The following is an 18,286-nucleotide window of genomic DNA, read 5'->3' on the forward strand; positions in this document are numbered from 1 at the left end:
GATTGAGTTGTTTGGGAAGAACACACAACACTATGTGTGGAGAAAAAAAGGCACAGCACACCAACATCAAAACCTCATCCCCACTGTAAAACATGGTGGAGGGAGCATCATGGTTTGGGGCTGCTTTGCTGCCTCAGGGCCTGGACGGATTGTTGTCATTGATGGGAAAATGAATTCCAGAGTTTATCAAGACATTTTGCAGGAAAACGTACGACCATCTGTCCGCCAACTGAAGCTCCGCAGAGGATGGGTGATGCAACAGGACAATGACCCAAAGCATACAAGTAATTCAACAAAACAATGGCTGCAACAGCACAGAATACGCCTTCTGGAGTGGCCCAGTCAGAGTCCTGACCTCAACCCGATTGAAATGCTGTGGCATGACCTTAAGAGAGCGATTCACACCAGAAATCCCAAGAATATTGCTACACTGAAACAGTTTTGTAAAGAGGAGTGGTCCAAAATTACTCCAGATCGTTGTGCAGGTCTGATCTGCAACAACAGGAAACGTTTGGTTGAGGTTATTGCTGCCAAAGGAGGGTCAACCGGTTATTAAGTCGAAAGGTTCACATACATTTTCCTCCCTGCACTGTGAATGTTTACATGTTATGTGCAATTAAACCATGGCAACATCTAATGTTTGTGTAGTATTATGTTCAGCAGCGTGTGTTCTTCTATTGTTGTGACTTAGATGACGTTCAGAGCACATTTTATGCCCAATTCATGCAAAACTCCACGTAATCCCAAGGGGTTCACATACTTTTTCTTGCAACTGTATGATAAAATTGATCTCCTGAATAGAAGAGAGCTGGATTAACCTACATTTCCCCTATTTTTAAGATGCAAATCCTTTTATTGGTGTTGTTAATACAATTGTATTTATTTTTAACAATGGATGTATAGCTTTGCGCACCTAAAAAGACAGTTTCAATTGCAGTCTTTACAGGTCTTGTGTGATCAGGATGTGGTGCCCCTATAGTTAAAATGAAAACCCTCTTGGTGTCAGTACATATTCTCAATTCTTTATTCCTTCGATGAAATAATCCAAACATGGTGTAGGCATCCACCATGTACCTCAAAAAATATATATAAAAAAACGAGATAGTGTATTACCCTCACTATAAACTCAAATATTCAAAACATATAAAATATGAAATGAGCTGAATTGAAAATCTTTTTTTTTGGAGGTATTTTCTCACGGCTATTATGTAATGGTTCTGAAGGAATTATTGAAGAATACCGGGAACATTATCCTAAAGGCTTTTGTTTATTTTCCATAGGGTAAGAGTATTCACTCTAGCCACTTTGAAGTGCTCATGGGGTGTTTCACATTGTCACGTGATTCACGTTTATTCACAATTTTGCTAATTATTTCATATTTTATATGTTTTGAATATTTGAGTTTATATCACACAAACAATTTCCAACTGGCAGGAGGAGCTTCTATTCCTCTACTGCTGGTCACATGTTCAAAATAATTTTTAAAAAAACAGCTTTTGAAATACAGAGTAATAATGAATAATTAATAGCAATAAACTGTTTTAAATTGTCATGCAAATACAGTATATATTTGAAATCAGATCTTTATTATTTTTTGGCAATAATATGGTGTGGACGGATTTCTGCCAATCACAGGCTGTGTCACACCCCTCCAGCCTATGTCTATAATAATAGGGAAGTGATTCCTCCATCAATCAGGATGTAATGCAGCCCATACATGGGTCGAATCCCGAATGATTTTTCGTCCGAAAATCAAAAACGTCGTTCGCTTGGTAATCCGATGATGCCATCAAAGATTTCGAAAATCGGTCGAAAATCAAGTCATAAAGTTCACCCCATACAACAGGCAAAACTTCTGTTCCTTCCAGGTCACGGCTCATGCGCATATTCTTTTCGGAAAAACGATCGTACGATTTGACCATCATTGTGTTGAAAATCGGTCGTTTTTCATGAATTTTCCAACATGCCCAATCACCAAACAGGGAAGGAACCACGAAAATCGGCAGGTGCCATTGACCCACTAACAGAGCGAAAATCGACCCATTATTCTTAGGTCTGATTTTCGGATGAAAAATCGGTCGAATTTCGACCCATGTATGGCCGGCATAATATCTCACCTCCATTGTTTTTAGCTGGTTAATGGGTATGGAGGAGGGGGGAGGGAATGGGTTGCCATTTACCACTGTGTATACATCCATATGGGTGACTCTATAGTCACAGGGGCTGTTCAGAAACTCACTGAAAACTGAGCATGTGCACTAGCTGCCAAAACTGCAAAATCCGCAACCGCACTGGGGACATGGATAGGATGGGGAGAAAGAAAACAGCAGGAACAACCAGGTATTTTGCTAAATCCCCAACTGCACTGGGGACATGTACAGGAGGAGGAGACAGAACACAGCAGGATCAACCAGGTCTTTTGCAAAATCCACAACCGCACTGGGGACATGGACAGGAGGGGGAGACAGAACACAGCAGGATCAACCAGGTTTTTTGCAAAATCCACAACTGCACTGGGGACATGGACAGGAGGGGGAGACAGAAAACAGCAGGATCAACCAGGTTTTTTGCAGAATACATACAATTAATCCCATAGCGACTGAGAGATTATGAACAGCATGCATTACAGCTTGTATTGATTTTTAATTGTTTTTTTATGATGTGGGTTTAGTGACATTTAAAGGGTTAGACATGGAGAATATACTGTATATGGCCAGCCTTACACTAGAAAATAAAAATTTTATATACATTTGGAAGAATTTAAAAGTTTTTTTGTCTTGCCAGAAATACAGCTGCCCTTTCCATCTCACGCCTCATATCCTGACTGGACGCAGGTTTTTTGGTGGCCAAGGCAATAGGGTGGAGATGGGGGTTACAGTCAAATCAGACAATATAAAGAGCTGTAATGATTTACAGAGTGCAATATGCCCCACCAGCCAATCACAATTTGCTGTAGTCAGGTCAAAAAATTATTGATTGGTTACTATAGTTTACTGGACGTTAGACATCATCACAGCTTACTACATTGTCTTACTAATTCTGCATGTGTCAGATGTCTGTGGCCCTGGAACAACACAAAGCTTCTACTGTGATATGAGGACACTGCTCATTGAAACACCCAGAACCATGACTCTAATTCTGCCTCTCTACTCTAGAAGGCATTTTACCAGAAGCACTACACAGATTAGTTGTCAAGTATAATTATTTTTCCAGGCAAATCTGCCTTTGGGGATTTCCAACAGAGTGCTAAAAAAGGTTGATGGCCTCCATTTTTCCTATCCGACATACATCAGGTTTATAGTCCGTATAATGTAGCACTGGTGGGTCAAAAGTCACACATATATTGGCAGTACTGAAAATATGCAGAAAACAGCAATTGTAAAGAAAAGGCTGTTTTATTTTTATTATTTTAGTTTTATTTAAAGCAGAATTTCAGCAAAAAAAACTCATAAAAATCACAAAGACAACTTTTGCAGCACTATTATTCTGCAATTCAAAGATTTCCCTGCATTGTTTTGTTTCTGCCACTAGATGTCCTCAGTCCTGATGGCCAGCATCATTCAACCCACTTCCTCTGATCCTAGGTCACCCTGGACCCACCCCCAATATAAACTGGGCAATGAAAGGAGAAGCAGCACACTCATTCTATCGTGCTGATAGGAGTGCGCTGCTTCTCCTTTCATCATCAGCTGATAGGCTGCTTGTTCTGCTTCTTCCTATAACACTCTAGCTCTGCTGTACGGGAACTGCAAGGGGCTGTTACCAGGTCAAAATCAGGTTCTTACACTTTTTACAATTAAAAATACACGGAACTATAATGATTACAGAGCTGCACTCCTTGGAATCTTTTTTATTTTAAATGAGACTTCAGCTTTAACTATACAATGCCCTGTGTGTGTATGTTGTGTAAATAAGGACATCCACTGTATTAAAGTAAGCAAAAAATGTGTTCATTTTGGATAGAGAAATGGGGGGTTAGCCAAAACAGGAAATGAGTGGAAATCAATCCAAAGAGAGGGAATACCCCTGGTTGTCACCAGGGTTGCCAGAACTAGAGTTCCCATTCGAAGATTTCCCCTCTACTCTTGTTCTGGTGATAGCCCACAATTTGGGATTTTCACGTTCACTCTCATAAACAGGAAAAATAGAGAGAGTGAATCTACCAGATGGGGACACAGATAGCAATAAAAACCTGACAGGTCTTCTAATTGCTCTACACTTTATCCATTGCAAGATAACCCCACTTATTCTCTTCTAGTGACAATAGTGACATTTTCAATTTACCAGTGCCTTTGTAAAAATTTTGTCTAGGATAAACATGGGTATTGTACAGGTTAAAGTTCTATTTACTTCAGTACACCAAGCACATAAAATGTAAGAACTTTTGGTTTGTCCAATATATATATATATATATATATATATATATATATACACACACACACACACATATACATACACACACACTGTATATACACTGTATATACCTAGCAGAAATAAAAAAATTTTATAATCAGAAATTTCTGAGCTGCTGGAACGCTTATTTAGTGCCAAAACCGAATAAATAAAAAAATAATATGCCTCTTCCCAAAAACCTATATATTTACCACTATGTGGATTGCCAACACTTAACACATACCCATACAAATGTGCTAAATAAATAAATAAATACCAAAACGTGCCATGCTCCACTATTACAAATACACTTTAATATATATGTGCTCAAATGACATCTAGTTCAGTCCTCTTATAAATTCCAAACAAAAAGTCCATACACAATTCTTTAAAATTCTTGTGTTCACTCTGAATGAATAAAGTGCTTCTTAATACAACTCCTGTGTTAAGATTCACTTTAAAATTCATGCACCCCCACCGGTTGTGCTCTCACCTCAAACATATGACCAAACCGCTAAGTGAGGTCATAAAAAGCCTGTGTCCCTTTAAGTGGACCAAATGTGGATGGAATGGTGTCCTGCTGGATGGGATCCCCTTCCACTCCTCTGTTGGCTCTCCTCCCATGGTGGATATGTTAAAAGATTAATCAAATAATAGTGCTTTATCCTTTAAAAACATTTATTGAGAAAAAGTAATACACTCGCATAATCAATGCACAGAAAATGCCTTGTGAGAAAATTGTAGCCTCTTGAACTATGGCAGGGATGATATACTAAGTATAATCAGGGGGAGATTTTTCCACTGATGAAGCCATATGACCAATGGCGTAACATGTAGGGGAGGGGCTCTGACGTCACGCCGCTCTATGGTTCCATACTGACACCAGCTAGTTATACTTAGGATATCGTCCCTGCCATAGTTCAGGAGGCTACAATTTTCACAATTGAATTTTAAAGAATTGAATATGGACATTTTGTTTGAAATTTATAAGAGGACTGAACTAGATGTTATTGGAGCACGTATATATGATTTAAGTGTATTTGTAATAGTGGAGCGTGTGAAATTGTTGGTTTTTATTTAGAAATAACACTATGACCACTGTCAGGTAAAGTGAATAACATTGATTATCTACTTACAATGCACTAGAAAGTGGATAGAATATATCAGGCAGCAAAGAAACATGTTGTTCCTGAAACTGATGTGTTAAAAAGCAGAAAAAAGGGCAAATGTAAGTATTTGAGGGATTTTGACAAGGGCCAAATTGTAATGGCTGGATGACTGGAACTGAGCAACTCCAAAACTGCACCTTTTGTGGGATAATCCTGGTCTGCAATGGTTGGGACCAACCAAAAGTGGTCCAAGGAAGGAAAACTGGTGAAGCAGTGACAGGCTCATGGGCGGCCAAAGCTCATTGATGTATGTGCAGAGAGAAGACTGGTCTGTGTAGTCAGATTCAATAGAAGAGCTCAACATTGCTGAAAAAATGAATGCTGGTTCTGATAGAAAGGTTTCAGAACACACAGTGCATCACAGTTGTTGTGTATGGGGGTGTGTAGCCGCATATCAGACAAGGTGTCCATGCTGATCATGTCCATAGCAAAAAGCACCTACAATGGGCATGTGAACATCAGAAGAGCGATGGAAGAAGGTGGCCTGGTCTGATGAATTCAAGAATGGGGTGAGTGACACAACAACGAGATCGAGGTGTTGATTGGCCTCCAAATTCTCCAGATCTCAATCCAATATGTGGGATGTGCTGGAAAAACAAGCCTGATCCATGGAGGCTCCACCTCACAACTTACAGGACGTAATGGATCTGCTACTGACAGCTTGGTGCCAGATACCACAGCAAACCCTCAGAGGTCCAGTGGAGTCCATGCTGTCACAGGTTATGGTGGGTGGTCATAATGTTATGGCTGATTGGTGTATATGACCCTGCTGGAAATTATACATATTGGTGACATTATTACCTTGTAAAAATCCAGACTGAATCCTGCTTGGCAGTAACCTTGTCCCGCAGGGTCAGCATTACCTAAAAGAAAAGAGACTATTTGAGTTCCCACTACAAAAACATGTATATCTGTCCATACAGCACAAACTTTAACACAGCAATTTGGTCCTAAAGTCAAAAGTCAAGTTTTTTGTGTTTGGAAGGGTTAGAGTCCCTGTCAGGTTTTTCCTGAGTCTGTGTCCCTTTTGGGGGTCACTATAATAGGTATATCTAAATCACATACTATATAGTAGCAAACCTCAATGGTATCGGTTACCGCAGCAGCAACATGGATGACACTGTCCAGGAATGTTGACGCAAAGCAGAGGGCCTGAATGTTTCTCATCTCTTCTTGTCTCTGTGGAAATTCTAGTTGCCTGGCTTCCTCTGGCTTCAATTCCTTTCTTAGTCACTAACCTGGAGTCAGAATGAACCAGATTCCTGCATACTTGCTTAAAGTGAAAATACTGAAGCCACTGGATCAGCATGAAAGCCAAGAAAATAGCACTTTAAGAGGGAGAGGTCCACGGTGGCGGCCTCTATACATGTTCCCAGTACAGCTTTCCTCCTGACCTTTTATTCTAGTTTTGGATAGAGTGGGGGAAATATGTTTTTGATTACCTTTTTTGTCCCCTGTGGATTTCCTCTCATTTCCTGTCTCAGAGACACAGCAGGAAGTGAGAGAAAATGTCCTCAATGTGATGGGAAAGCTTGCTTCTGACAGTCGTCATTGGAATAGATGTCTCCACTACCTTTACTTCTGGTGACAAGTATAAATCTCCACTCAGCCGTAAATTTCACCTCTAAAACCGGCACTACCTGCCTGGAGTTTGCATGTTCTCCCTGTGCCTGCCTTGGTTTCCTCCGGGTGCTTTGGTTTCCTCCCACACTCCAAAGACATGCTGGTAGGTTAATTGGCTCCTATCTAAATTGGCCCTAGTATGTATATGTACGAATGTGAGTTAGGGACCTTCGGTTGTACACTCCTTGAGGGCAGGGTCTGTTGTTATAAAAAAAAAAAAGTATATATATATATACACACTCTCCGGCCACTTTATTAAGTACACTTTGCTAGTGCCAAGAAAATATCCCCCACACCATTACACCACCAGCCTGAACCACTGATACAAGGCGGGATGCATCCATGCTTTCATGTTGTTTACACCAAATACTGTCCATTCTCCTCTGATCTCTGACATCAACAAGGCATTTTCATCCACACAGCTGCTGCTCACTGGATATTTTCTCATTTTCAGACCAATCTCTGTAAACCTTAGAGATGGTTGTGTATGAAAATCCCAGTATATCAGCAGTTTTTTAAATACTCAGACCAGCCCGTCTGGCACCATCAACCATGCCACATTCAAAGTCACTTAAATCCTCTTTCTTCCCCATTCTGATGCTCGGTTTGAACTTCAGCAAGTCATCTTTACTAAGTCTAGATGCCTAAATGCATTGAGTTTCTGCCATGTGATTGGCTGATTAGCAATTTGTGTTACCAAGCAATTAAACAGATGTACCTAATAAAGTGCCCAGTGAGTGTATGTAAAGCGATGTGTAAACTGATGTCACTATATAAACACCTGTAATAAATAAATAAATACTTGTGCCCGGGTGACAATAGTCAACAGGACAGGAAGTGAGGGTAAATATACCCATTATAGACACACACAGTAACAGAAATAGAGGTTTTAAAGTGGTTGTAAACTTCAGACATGAAATCTAAACAAAGCATATCCCGTTATAGAATGTACTTGTCTCAATCCAGAGTACTAAGTATCATTTCTGTCCACTGCCCCATTCCTCTGCTATCAGCATGAGTCACTTCTGATGAGTTTTCCTGACACCAAGAGAAAAATTGTGATGGGGAGGGCACAGTCTGTGATTGAGAGCCTCAGCTGTGTTCATGTGTGCTGTGTGAGGGGGGGGGGGGTCTCTTCCCTCCAATCAGCTCTCAGAGCTCTCCTCAATAATGTATCTTCAGCTCCCCACCCCCTGCTTTTCAGAGCTGAGAGATCCTGTGTAAATTCTGCACTTTGAATAGATGTGGGGGGCGGAAGGCTATAGATAAACAGGCACAACTTATGTAGGCGGATTTGTTTAATTTTTGTGTATCACCTGAAGCCAGTCACTTCACTGGGTATATATAAGGGTTTGTAACCTCTTTAACGCTTCTCTACTGAAAACTAAAGAAACAATTTTGGCTGAAGTCACACTTTAATTCTGTTTCTAGTAAATCTACCATCTTGTGCTGCAGAGCTTCTGAACGCACTTATGATTCTATAAGCAAAAATATGGTTCATTTTTTCAACGGAGAATTTTGCAATAGAGCAACGTGTAGCTAAGGATAGTTAAAATTTTAATCTTTTTTTTTTTTTTTTCAATGCCAAGATGTAACATCTATTGGAGAAGAAGCCAATATAAGCTGCATCCTTGGAGCAGTGACTTTGTGTTCTAGTAAGTAATCCTTTGTAAATAATCATTAGATCTCACTGGAATTCCTACAGGAAATTCCCTCTGAAATATAAACAAATTCCTTGGATTTTAGGCATTTTTAGACCCAGGATGATACTGTTATAGCATGATCTTCTAGAAGCAGCTGATATTTCCCTTAGGGTGGCCATAGGCAGGAGGCTGACGAGGAGCAGTGAGGCATCTTCCTGACTTTGAATGGTTTATGAGCCAACAAGAGAGTCCAAGATGTTGATTTTCCCCAATCAGACTGCATACAGGGACACATATACAAGGCAAAGTAGGCAACTGCCTTGGGCTGCTTCAAGGTGCTTCTCTCTAGGTCCTCCAGTACCAGGCAGCAAAATCAGAAGTAGAGGGATGGAGACAGAGAGGGGACCCTGAGCACTTTGTGTGAATAAAAAAAAAAAGTTTTCCCCAGCCAAGTGGACTTTTTAATAATTTTCTGGTGCAGGTGAAGTAATGTCCTGCACTACATTTCCCAATAGTTAAAACAGAGTGAAAGTTTAACTTTCACATAAACCAATTCATTTACAGGTATTGGGATTTGTTTTAGCAAAGACATGTAGCAGAAAACATTTTGACCTAAATTTATGAAGAAATTTGATTTTTAAAAATTTTTTTACTGGACATGTTTTTAATTTTTTTTACTGGACATGTTTTATAGCAAAAAGTCAAAAATATTTTTTTTTTTTCAAAACTGTATTTTGTTTATAGCAGAAAAAATAAAAACCGCAGATGCGATCAAATACCCCCGAAAGAAAGCTCTATTTGTGGGAAAAAAAGGACATACACGAAAAAATAGGACATTTCCATGCTTGTCTCCAGGACTTCTCCAGAGCATCCCCCATTCTCTGGAACTCTCTACCCCAATCTATCAGACTGTCACCTATTCTTCCCACTTTTAGGTGATCTCTGAAAACCTATCTCTTCAGGGAAGCCTATCCTGCCTTCAGCTAATAATGGAATCTTCTATTCCTTCTACCTGTCCATCCCCCACAGTTATTACCTTTTGTACAATCAGCCCCTCCCTCTTAGATTGTAAGCTCCAAGGAGCAGGGCCCTCCTAACCCTCTTGTATTGAACTGTAATGTTGCTGTATTGTCTCCCTTTATTTTGTAAAGTGCTGAGCAAACTGTTGGCACTATATTAATCCTGTATAATAATAATAATATAAATTTAATATGGGTGCAGCGTTGCATGACCGTGCAATTGTCCATTAAATGAACGCAGCGCCGCATCACAAAAAATGGTCTAATCAGGAGGGGAGGGGGGGGGTGAAATCCTCTGGAGGGCAAGTGGTTAATTTACCTGGCTGCACTGGGGGTTATTTACTAAAACTGGAGTGCAAAATCTGATGCAGTTGTGTACAGAAACCAATCAGCTTCTAGGTTTTAATTGGGCAAGCTGAAGTTAGAAGCTGATTGCCTACCATACACAGCTGCACCAAATTCTGGGTTCTCCAGTTTTAGTGAATCTCACCCACTAAGTAGTTGCTACAATATATACAGTGTTACTAACGCATGTCAAAATTGCAAAACTAAGCTCCGGTGTTAGGATTTGTTTTACACTCCATCACAGGGGAGGACTGACATCTCATGGGGCCCCCGGGCAATAGGGGATCATAGGGCCCCTGTGTCCTTGCCCACACTCAAAAAAGCCTATAAAAAAGGTACCAGGGCATTTCATGGGGCCCCCTACTGACCCCGGGCCCTCGGGCAGTGTCGGAGTGCTCGAATGGTCAGTCCGCCCCTGCTCCATCATGAAAGGGTTAACAGACCACAAAGGAACAAATAACAGAAGTGAATGGTTAGGGTTTACATACACCTTAACAGTAAGATGTTCATTTGCTGGACTTACGGTTGCGACAAGGAGAATATTCTGCGTATGAGCTGAAATTCTGAATGGCAATGTAGCAGGTCCCCACCGGGTCCCGTTCACTGATTTCTTTTACACTTCTCCAGTGGTATAAAGGTGCGCAGGCCTAGACACAGGAAGACAGACGTTATATGGAGACTGTAAGCTTTCTAAATCCATTCCATGTACAGGACAACACTGAAACCAGCACCACAGTGTCTGCAGACCAGGGTTCATATAAATATATAAATACATATCATAGTAAATGTATGCACCAAAAATATATTCAAAATAATGGAAATATTTAGTATTACAAAACACAATCAATATGTATATAACACAGATATAGTAAAGAAGCATCCAAATATAATACACAAGACAAAATCACTTAGAAATACCTTAAGTCTAGGTCCACACCTATGCAGTTTGCATTTGATCCGTTTCTGTAGTGCTTTTTGCGCTGCGTTGTGCTTTTTTGCAAATGCGTTTTTGATACATTTTGCAGGGTTTTTTTTCTTGCTGCTAGGCAGATTAAAACGCATAAAAAACGCAGCAAAAACGTACTACATGCTTTCTGCAGCATCTCCATGGAAGTCTATAGAACCCAAAATGCAACTTTTGCATTTAAAAAAGTCCCTGACCCTTTCCAAAAAATGCACTGGGTGAAAATACGGAGATGTGAACGTGTCCCATAGGAAATCATGTTAAATGGACTGTAGTGCGTTTCTGCAAAACGCTGAATCAGGTGTGAACCTAGTGTAAGCCCTAAAAACATACCACCAGTCCTTCGTAACAATATATGCTGTGTACAGTTACTAGGGAACTCCTAGTAGGGAACGGCTCTCCCTATTATTTTTGTTTTATATACTGCCTACCTGCAGTCATCTATTAAATACACATTTTGCTCAACATGCATTCTGGCACACTCTGGCTGTGCTGGAATGACTGACTCCCGAGTACATGTGCAGGATGACGTCATACCCACCAGCCAATTAGGAAGCAAAAAACCCGGCACCCGGACATAGCAGATGGCAGTGGCTGGTGAGGGATATTACCATCACTGGAAGATGGAGGTATGCATTTATGGAGTTTTATTCCACTTTAAATGAAGGCAAAACGTTTTAGCAGTCTGTGTCCCTGGTAGGGAGATTTACCCTCTCTGTTTGTCCTGGTGATCATTATCACGAGCAGTCGAAGTAAAAGAATATCCCAAATTTTGAGTGATCACCAGAATAGAAATAGAGGCAGTGGTAACCCCGGTGACTACAAGGGATCTTCCTCACTTTGCAGTGATTTTCTCTCATTTCCTGTTGTGACTATGGGACAGGAAGTGAAGGGAAATCCCCCAGATATAAAAAGAAAACTTCAATTACTCTATCCAAAGGTTTCATCATCATCATCATTATTATTATTATTACAGGTACTTATATAGCGCTGACAATTTATGTAGCACTTTATTTTACATTCACATCTGTCCCTGCCCTCAAAGTCCCTAACTCGCATATACTAGAGCCAATTTAGACAGGAGCCAATTAACCTATTAGCATGTCACTAGAGTGTGGGAGGAAACCAGAGTACCTGGAGTAAACTCAGGGAGAACATGCAAACTCCAATCAGGTAGTGAGGTGGTTTGGATTCAAACTGATGACCCTAGTGCTGCCAGGCAGAAATGCTAACCACTTAGGCTGGCCAATTTCTTTTACATTTACTTTCAACTATGTACTGCAAGGGCCTTCCTGATTGGATACAATTGAAAGTGTTGTTTGGGTTTGACCTTATATTATATAGTTTATGGTAAATCTAAAGCATAATTCTCAAGAAAATTGTATAATGTATGACCAGCCTTAGGCCGAAAATAAAATCGGCCGATTTTCGGGTCGTTAGTGGGTTAATTGTTCGGCCATTTTTTGGTATTTTGGCATATTATTTTTATCGGTAAAGTTGGAAAAAGATCGGCCGATTTTGCCGATCGGCCGATTTTCGCGGCAATTATGGGCAAATCGGCCGATCTTTTTACCGATAAAAAATCTGCGCATGAGCAGTGACCTGCAAGAGGAAGACAAAAAGAAGAAGAAAAAGAAGAAGAGGATGAAGAAGAAGAAGAAGAAGAGGATGATGAAGAAGAAGAGGATGAAGAAGATGAAGAAGAAGAGGAAGAAGAAGAAGAAGAGGATGAAGAAGAGGATGAAGAGGATGAAGAAGAGGATGAAGAAGAGGAAGAAGAAGATGAAGAAGAAGAAGATGAATAAGAAGAGGAAGATGAAGAAGAGCATGAAGAGGATGAAGAAGAGGATGAAGAAGAGGATGAAGAAGAGGAAGAAGAGGATGAAGAAGAAGAAGAGGAAGAAGAAGAGGAAGAAGAAGATGAAGAAGAATTCCAGTACGGCAAAAAGTGTCCCTGCAGAGAGCTCCGCTATTTCTTTGACAGTTCCTTGACATTTATAGCGGTTGCAACAATGTATCTATTTGTTTCTGAATAAAAACATCTGTATCCGAAATGGATACAAATAGATACTTTGTTGCAACCGCTATAAATGTCAAGGAACTGTCAAAGAAATAGCGGAGCTCTCTGCAGGGACACTTTTTGCCGGCTGTAGACAGGATGAAAATCGGCCGATTTTTTTTACCGTTCCTGGTAACGTCGGCCGCTTGAACAACCGATTTTTCGTTTTTTTAAAGAAAAATCGGCCGGTTTTCTCCCCATCTATGGCCTGCATTAGAGTCAATCCAATATTGTGTTTTAGCAGAAGTCAAGAGCAACCTAGGTGTCTTTTCTTGTCATGGCACAATGAGTCGCTGTTAGATCATTTCCATCAGCAAGGTTTACACAGCAACGTGATAAAATGTATCTAAAAACACAACAGTTTGAAAATATCCAAAACTCAAACTATTTGCCACAGCTGTCAGATTCCATTCACCCTTCTGAGCTTTAGATAATAAACAGCTCTGTTTTCTAGCAACACAAAAATCACCAAAATATCACAAGCGGAAACTTCTGAAGAGATGGCACCTCTCCTACAATCCGAATTTGCAAAGATGACATCAACGTGCACGGCTGATGAGAGAACCTACTAACCGCCACTCTCCATTCCTCCTGCAACTCAAATACAAGTCCAAGCAACTAAAAAGAACCCAACTGCATCTGGGTTTCTGAGTCTGATGACCAAAATGGACAGAGATTACACCAATGCATGCCACTGATTAGTCCTGTGCTTGATCAGCCCTAATAGAGCCATCAACCTTCTTCAAATGTCCTTAACAGTTCATGTGGGATTGCAGACCGCACCCCCCCCCCCAACCAGAACATTCCCCAAATACGACCAATGAAAGAAAAGAAACCATTAGGCAGATCGTGGTGAGAAATGGCCGCGGCACTTTATTGGTGTTACACAAATAAACCATGTACATACTACCATAACCGTTGATGAGATTCAACATGCAAAATATAATAAATCACCCTCTTCTGGCTCAGTTATTGGAACTCGAGCCATCACAACATCTAACACTGGAAACGTCCCCCCCTGACTCCAGGGTGACAGCACCATACGAAGTGCACGCGACGAAAGGGGGAGGAGGGGAGCTCTTCTGCTTGCAGGCTGGCTACTGATCCCAAACGATCCAGGTGCCCAGGGGCGGACTGACCATTCGAGCATTTTGGCACTGCAGAGGGCCCGGGGTCAGTAGGGGGCCCCCATGAAATGCCCCTGGTACCTTTTATAGGCTTTTTTGGGTGTGCTCTGAGTGTGGGCAAGGACACAGGGGCCCCATGATCCCCTATTGCCCGGGGAGCCCATGAGTTGTCAGTCCGTCCCTGCAGGTGCCCCTTATATCCTGTCCTCCACAAACTTCCGTGACACCCGATTGGATCCCTGGAATTCTGCTTAACAAAATTTAAAGGGGCCAACACCAAATTTCCCCACACGGGACAAACCCACCCTTTACAACTTTAAACAAACCCAATTGAGAGGGGAGGGGTGGGAGGTGGCCGCAATCCCACGAAAGTGGTCCCAAAGGTTTGTGCCCATTGGTAAAGGCATATTCCATTTTTCGTAAACAAAATTATAAATTTCGAAAAAAGAAAAAATGTGCATTAATGATTTTTTTGCATTGGAACCTGCAAAGCGTGATTGGTTATTGTAAATACAATGCTCCTGCAGACTATTCCTCCAGCCCCAGGTACAAAGGTATGGATCAAAACAGAAAAACTCTACAGCACACATATGAGGGACATGAGGTATAAACCTTTCATGCTCCTAAGTCTTGAAGCTCTCCTCAGACAGGGGTAATCCAAGACACTGCATACACAAAAGACAGAAAGGGTGCACCAGCCTAGTGCATTATCCAAAACACACTTCATTTTATAGGAAGAAAAAAACAATTACACTCACAAACTTCCATATATAAAAGGCTCATTATATAAACTCCAACCAGAACAGCTAATGCATGCCCCAGGTCGGCTCTGATGTTGGCAAGCGACAAATCATAGATGCTGACCTGTTTTGATGGTGTCCCCCTCTTCCCCAAAGATGAATGTCTGCTATTCCATTGCATCATATATACTAGAAGTATGGAAAGATTGCATAGAGAAGCCCCCCCAATTAATTGATTCTCTTTGGAGTTTGAATATTTTCATAAGGCCCACTTTAAAGGGGCAATGTCGCCTAATATTTTACTTTTATGTTGTTGTTAAGATTTATAAAATTCTGTCTTCTTCTATTTTTCTGAGATTCAACTGGTGAGATGTCCCAGCTCAAATGGCCACTAGCAGGCCAAATTAAGTCAGACTCTTGATTCTTTTTTAGGCCTCATGCACTCAGGATGTTTTTGCAGCCACTTTTAGGGGCATCAGCCATTTTTGTTTTACTAATAAAGAGTAACAAAAAAATCGCAGGAAAAGTAAATCGAAAAATTAAGCCGGTGGCAAAACAATCAGATAAATTGTGTACAATATAATAAATTGCGGTGCTAAACCATCACTAATTGCAAATGTGTACATATAGACAAAAGTAAAAGATAAGTGTATAGAAAACATTATCAACATAAGATCCCAATCCAGTCCAAATCAGAAAAGACGTAGAGAAAAGTCCCAAAGTCATAGTGTATGTGAAGTTAAACACCATGGGGTTTATTTACTAAAGCTGAAGAGTCCAAAATCAGACTCACTTCTGCATAGAAACCAATCAGCTTCCAGGTTTCATTGCCAAAGCTTCATTGAACAAGCTGAAGTTAGAAGCTGATTGGTTTCTATGCAGAAGGGAGTCTGATTTTGGACTCTCCAGCTTTAGTAAATAAACCCCCATATGTCTCCGATAAAACAAGTGCACCACCACCACGTATTAGTAGGACTCTTACCAGAACATACGGATCCTTAACCTAATAAGAGTCATGAACGCATGGATAATATGGCTTGGAGATATGTTTCATCATTGCTCTCAAGTAGGGAAAGATGCTAGACAAACAGTATTTTCAGGAAGATCCCTTCAGACTTTCACCATCCTATATGTTTCTCTGGTGTATATAAACAATCGGTCCATAAAGGAAGAGATAGGAAAGCAGACATTGCATAAAACCATATGGACAAGTTTATCAAAAATATTGAATTCCACTCACAAAAAGTGCTTTGTAACAAATACAAAAACTTCTAGTCCTGGGAACCAATAGAACTTCCTGATATGCAAAAACAGCGTGATGACGTCAAGAACATAATTTCCTCCCAACGCATTTCATCATAAATGACGTCGTCTGGGGCAGGGAAGTTGTGCTCAATCATCTCCGCTGTTTTATAGAGCCATCCAAAGAGGGGCGGGACATCAATCAATCACCAATCTCCTAATGTGATAAAAAATGGCTGTCACAATACCCATACCTCAATGTGACTTTAAAAATGGCCGCCACGTAGATTAACCAAGCCTCGGGTCAAATCAAAGATGGCCCCTGTAATAAAACCTTGGTTTGGAATAAAAATGGCCACCGCTATTAATCTGCATAGTCAGGACGCCTAAATGCTTGTAAAAGTGTTAGCTACTTTTACAAGCATCGAGCATTTTTTTCTGTAAAAATGCTGCTGCCAGGAGGAAGGCTTCTAGGAGAATTTTTTCTTTAACGTCCTGTGTGCATGAGGCCTTAATGGTGGTAGTAACTAAGGCTGGCCATACACTATACAATTTTCTGTCCAATTTCTGCCCGATTTCCTTTAGATTTACCTTCAACTATGCAGTGCATGGGCCTGCCTAACTGGATACAATTGAAAGTGTTAGGTTTGACCTCCTATTATATGGTTTTTGGTAAATCTAAACCAAAAATCTCAAGCAAATTGTATAATGTATGGCCAGCCTAAGGGTAGTCACTGCTCCTACCAAATTATGACTTTCTAGGAGAGGCAGTACCTACTGTCAGGAAATCTTGCCAGTAGAGTCATCAAGAAATAAAGCAAGATCTTGTCTAAAATAAATTAATTATTAGTTTGACCGGAGATGGAATACAACTAGTTTTGGATAGAGCAGGGCATGGTTAATACGCCTGCTAGTTTATTTTTCCCAGTCTGTGTACCATTGGGGAAATTTCCCCTCATTTGCTGTCCTGAAGGAAATTAGAAGAAAGTAAATCTGGCCATACAATATACAATTTTCTTGAGATTTTTGCTTTAGATTTACCAAAAACCACATAATATGAGGTCAAACCTAAACAACACTTTCAGTTGTATCCAATTAGGCAGGCTCTTGTACTACACAGCTGATAGTAAATCTAAAGGAAATTGGGCAGAAATTGGACAGAAATTTGTAAGAAAATTGTATAGTGTATGGCCAGCTACAGAACACTTTTCTTTTTAGACAGCTGTCCCTGGAAAAGGAAGATCTCTAAAATGAAGGATGGTCACACATTATACAATTTTCTTGAGATTTTTGGTTTAGATTTACCAAAAACCATATAATAGGAGGTCAAACCTAACAACACTATCAATTGTATCCAATTAGACAGGATCTTGCACTACATAGTTGAAGGTAAATCTAAAGGAAATTGGACAGAAAATTGCGTAGTGTATGGCCAGCCTTAGATTTCCCCTGATCTACTTTCATAGGTTTGCCTAGATACTTAGGCTGGCCATACACTATACAATTTTCTGTCCAATTTCTGCCCAATTTCCTTTAGATTTACCTTCAATTATGTAGTGCAAGAGCCTGACTAATTGGATATAACTGAAAGTGTTGTTAGGTTTGAACTCCTATTATATGGTTTTTGGTAAATCTAAACCAAAAATCTCAAGAAAATTGCATAGTGTATGGCCAGCCTTAGATTTCCCCTGACCTACTTTCATAGGTTTGCCTAGATACTTATGCAGGCCATAGATGGGTCGAAAATTGGCCGATTTTTCGGCCGAAAATAAAATCGGCCGATTTTCGGATCGTTAGTGGGCTAATTGTTTTTCGGTATTTTGGCAGATTTTTTTTATCGGTAAAGTTGGAAAACAATCGGCCGATTTTGCCGATCAGCCGATTTTCACGGCAATGATGGGCAAATCGTCCAATCTTTTTACCGATAAAAAAATCTGCGCATGAGCCGTGACCTGCAAGAGGA

General features: G+C 40.5%; 1 protein-coding gene across 1 annotated transcript in view; it reads right to left on the reverse strand.

Moving 5' to 3' along the window:
• The window catches only part of ITGA8 (integrin subunit alpha 8), a 238,366-nt gene that overhangs the window by 160,426 nt on the left and 59,654 nt on the right, over positions 1-18,286 (reverse strand). The window contains exons 4-5 of the mRNA XM_089666320.1: positions 10,715-10,838; positions 6,363-6,424 (exon numbers count right to left, since the gene is read on the reverse strand). Coding sequence (XP_089522446.1) covers positions 6,363-6,424; positions 10,715-10,838 — 186 coding nt within the window. The remainder of the gene's footprint in view (positions 1-6,362; positions 6,425-10,714; positions 10,839-18,286) is intronic.

Source organism: Staurois parvus, unplaced genomic scaffold (genome assembly GCF_062004578.1).
Source record: "Staurois parvus isolate SC_StPar_1 unplaced genomic scaffold, SC_StPar_1.0 ptg000051l, whole genome shotgun sequence".
Classification (NCBI taxonomy): domain Eukaryota; kingdom Metazoa; phylum Chordata; class Amphibia; order Anura; family Ranidae; genus Staurois; species Staurois parvus.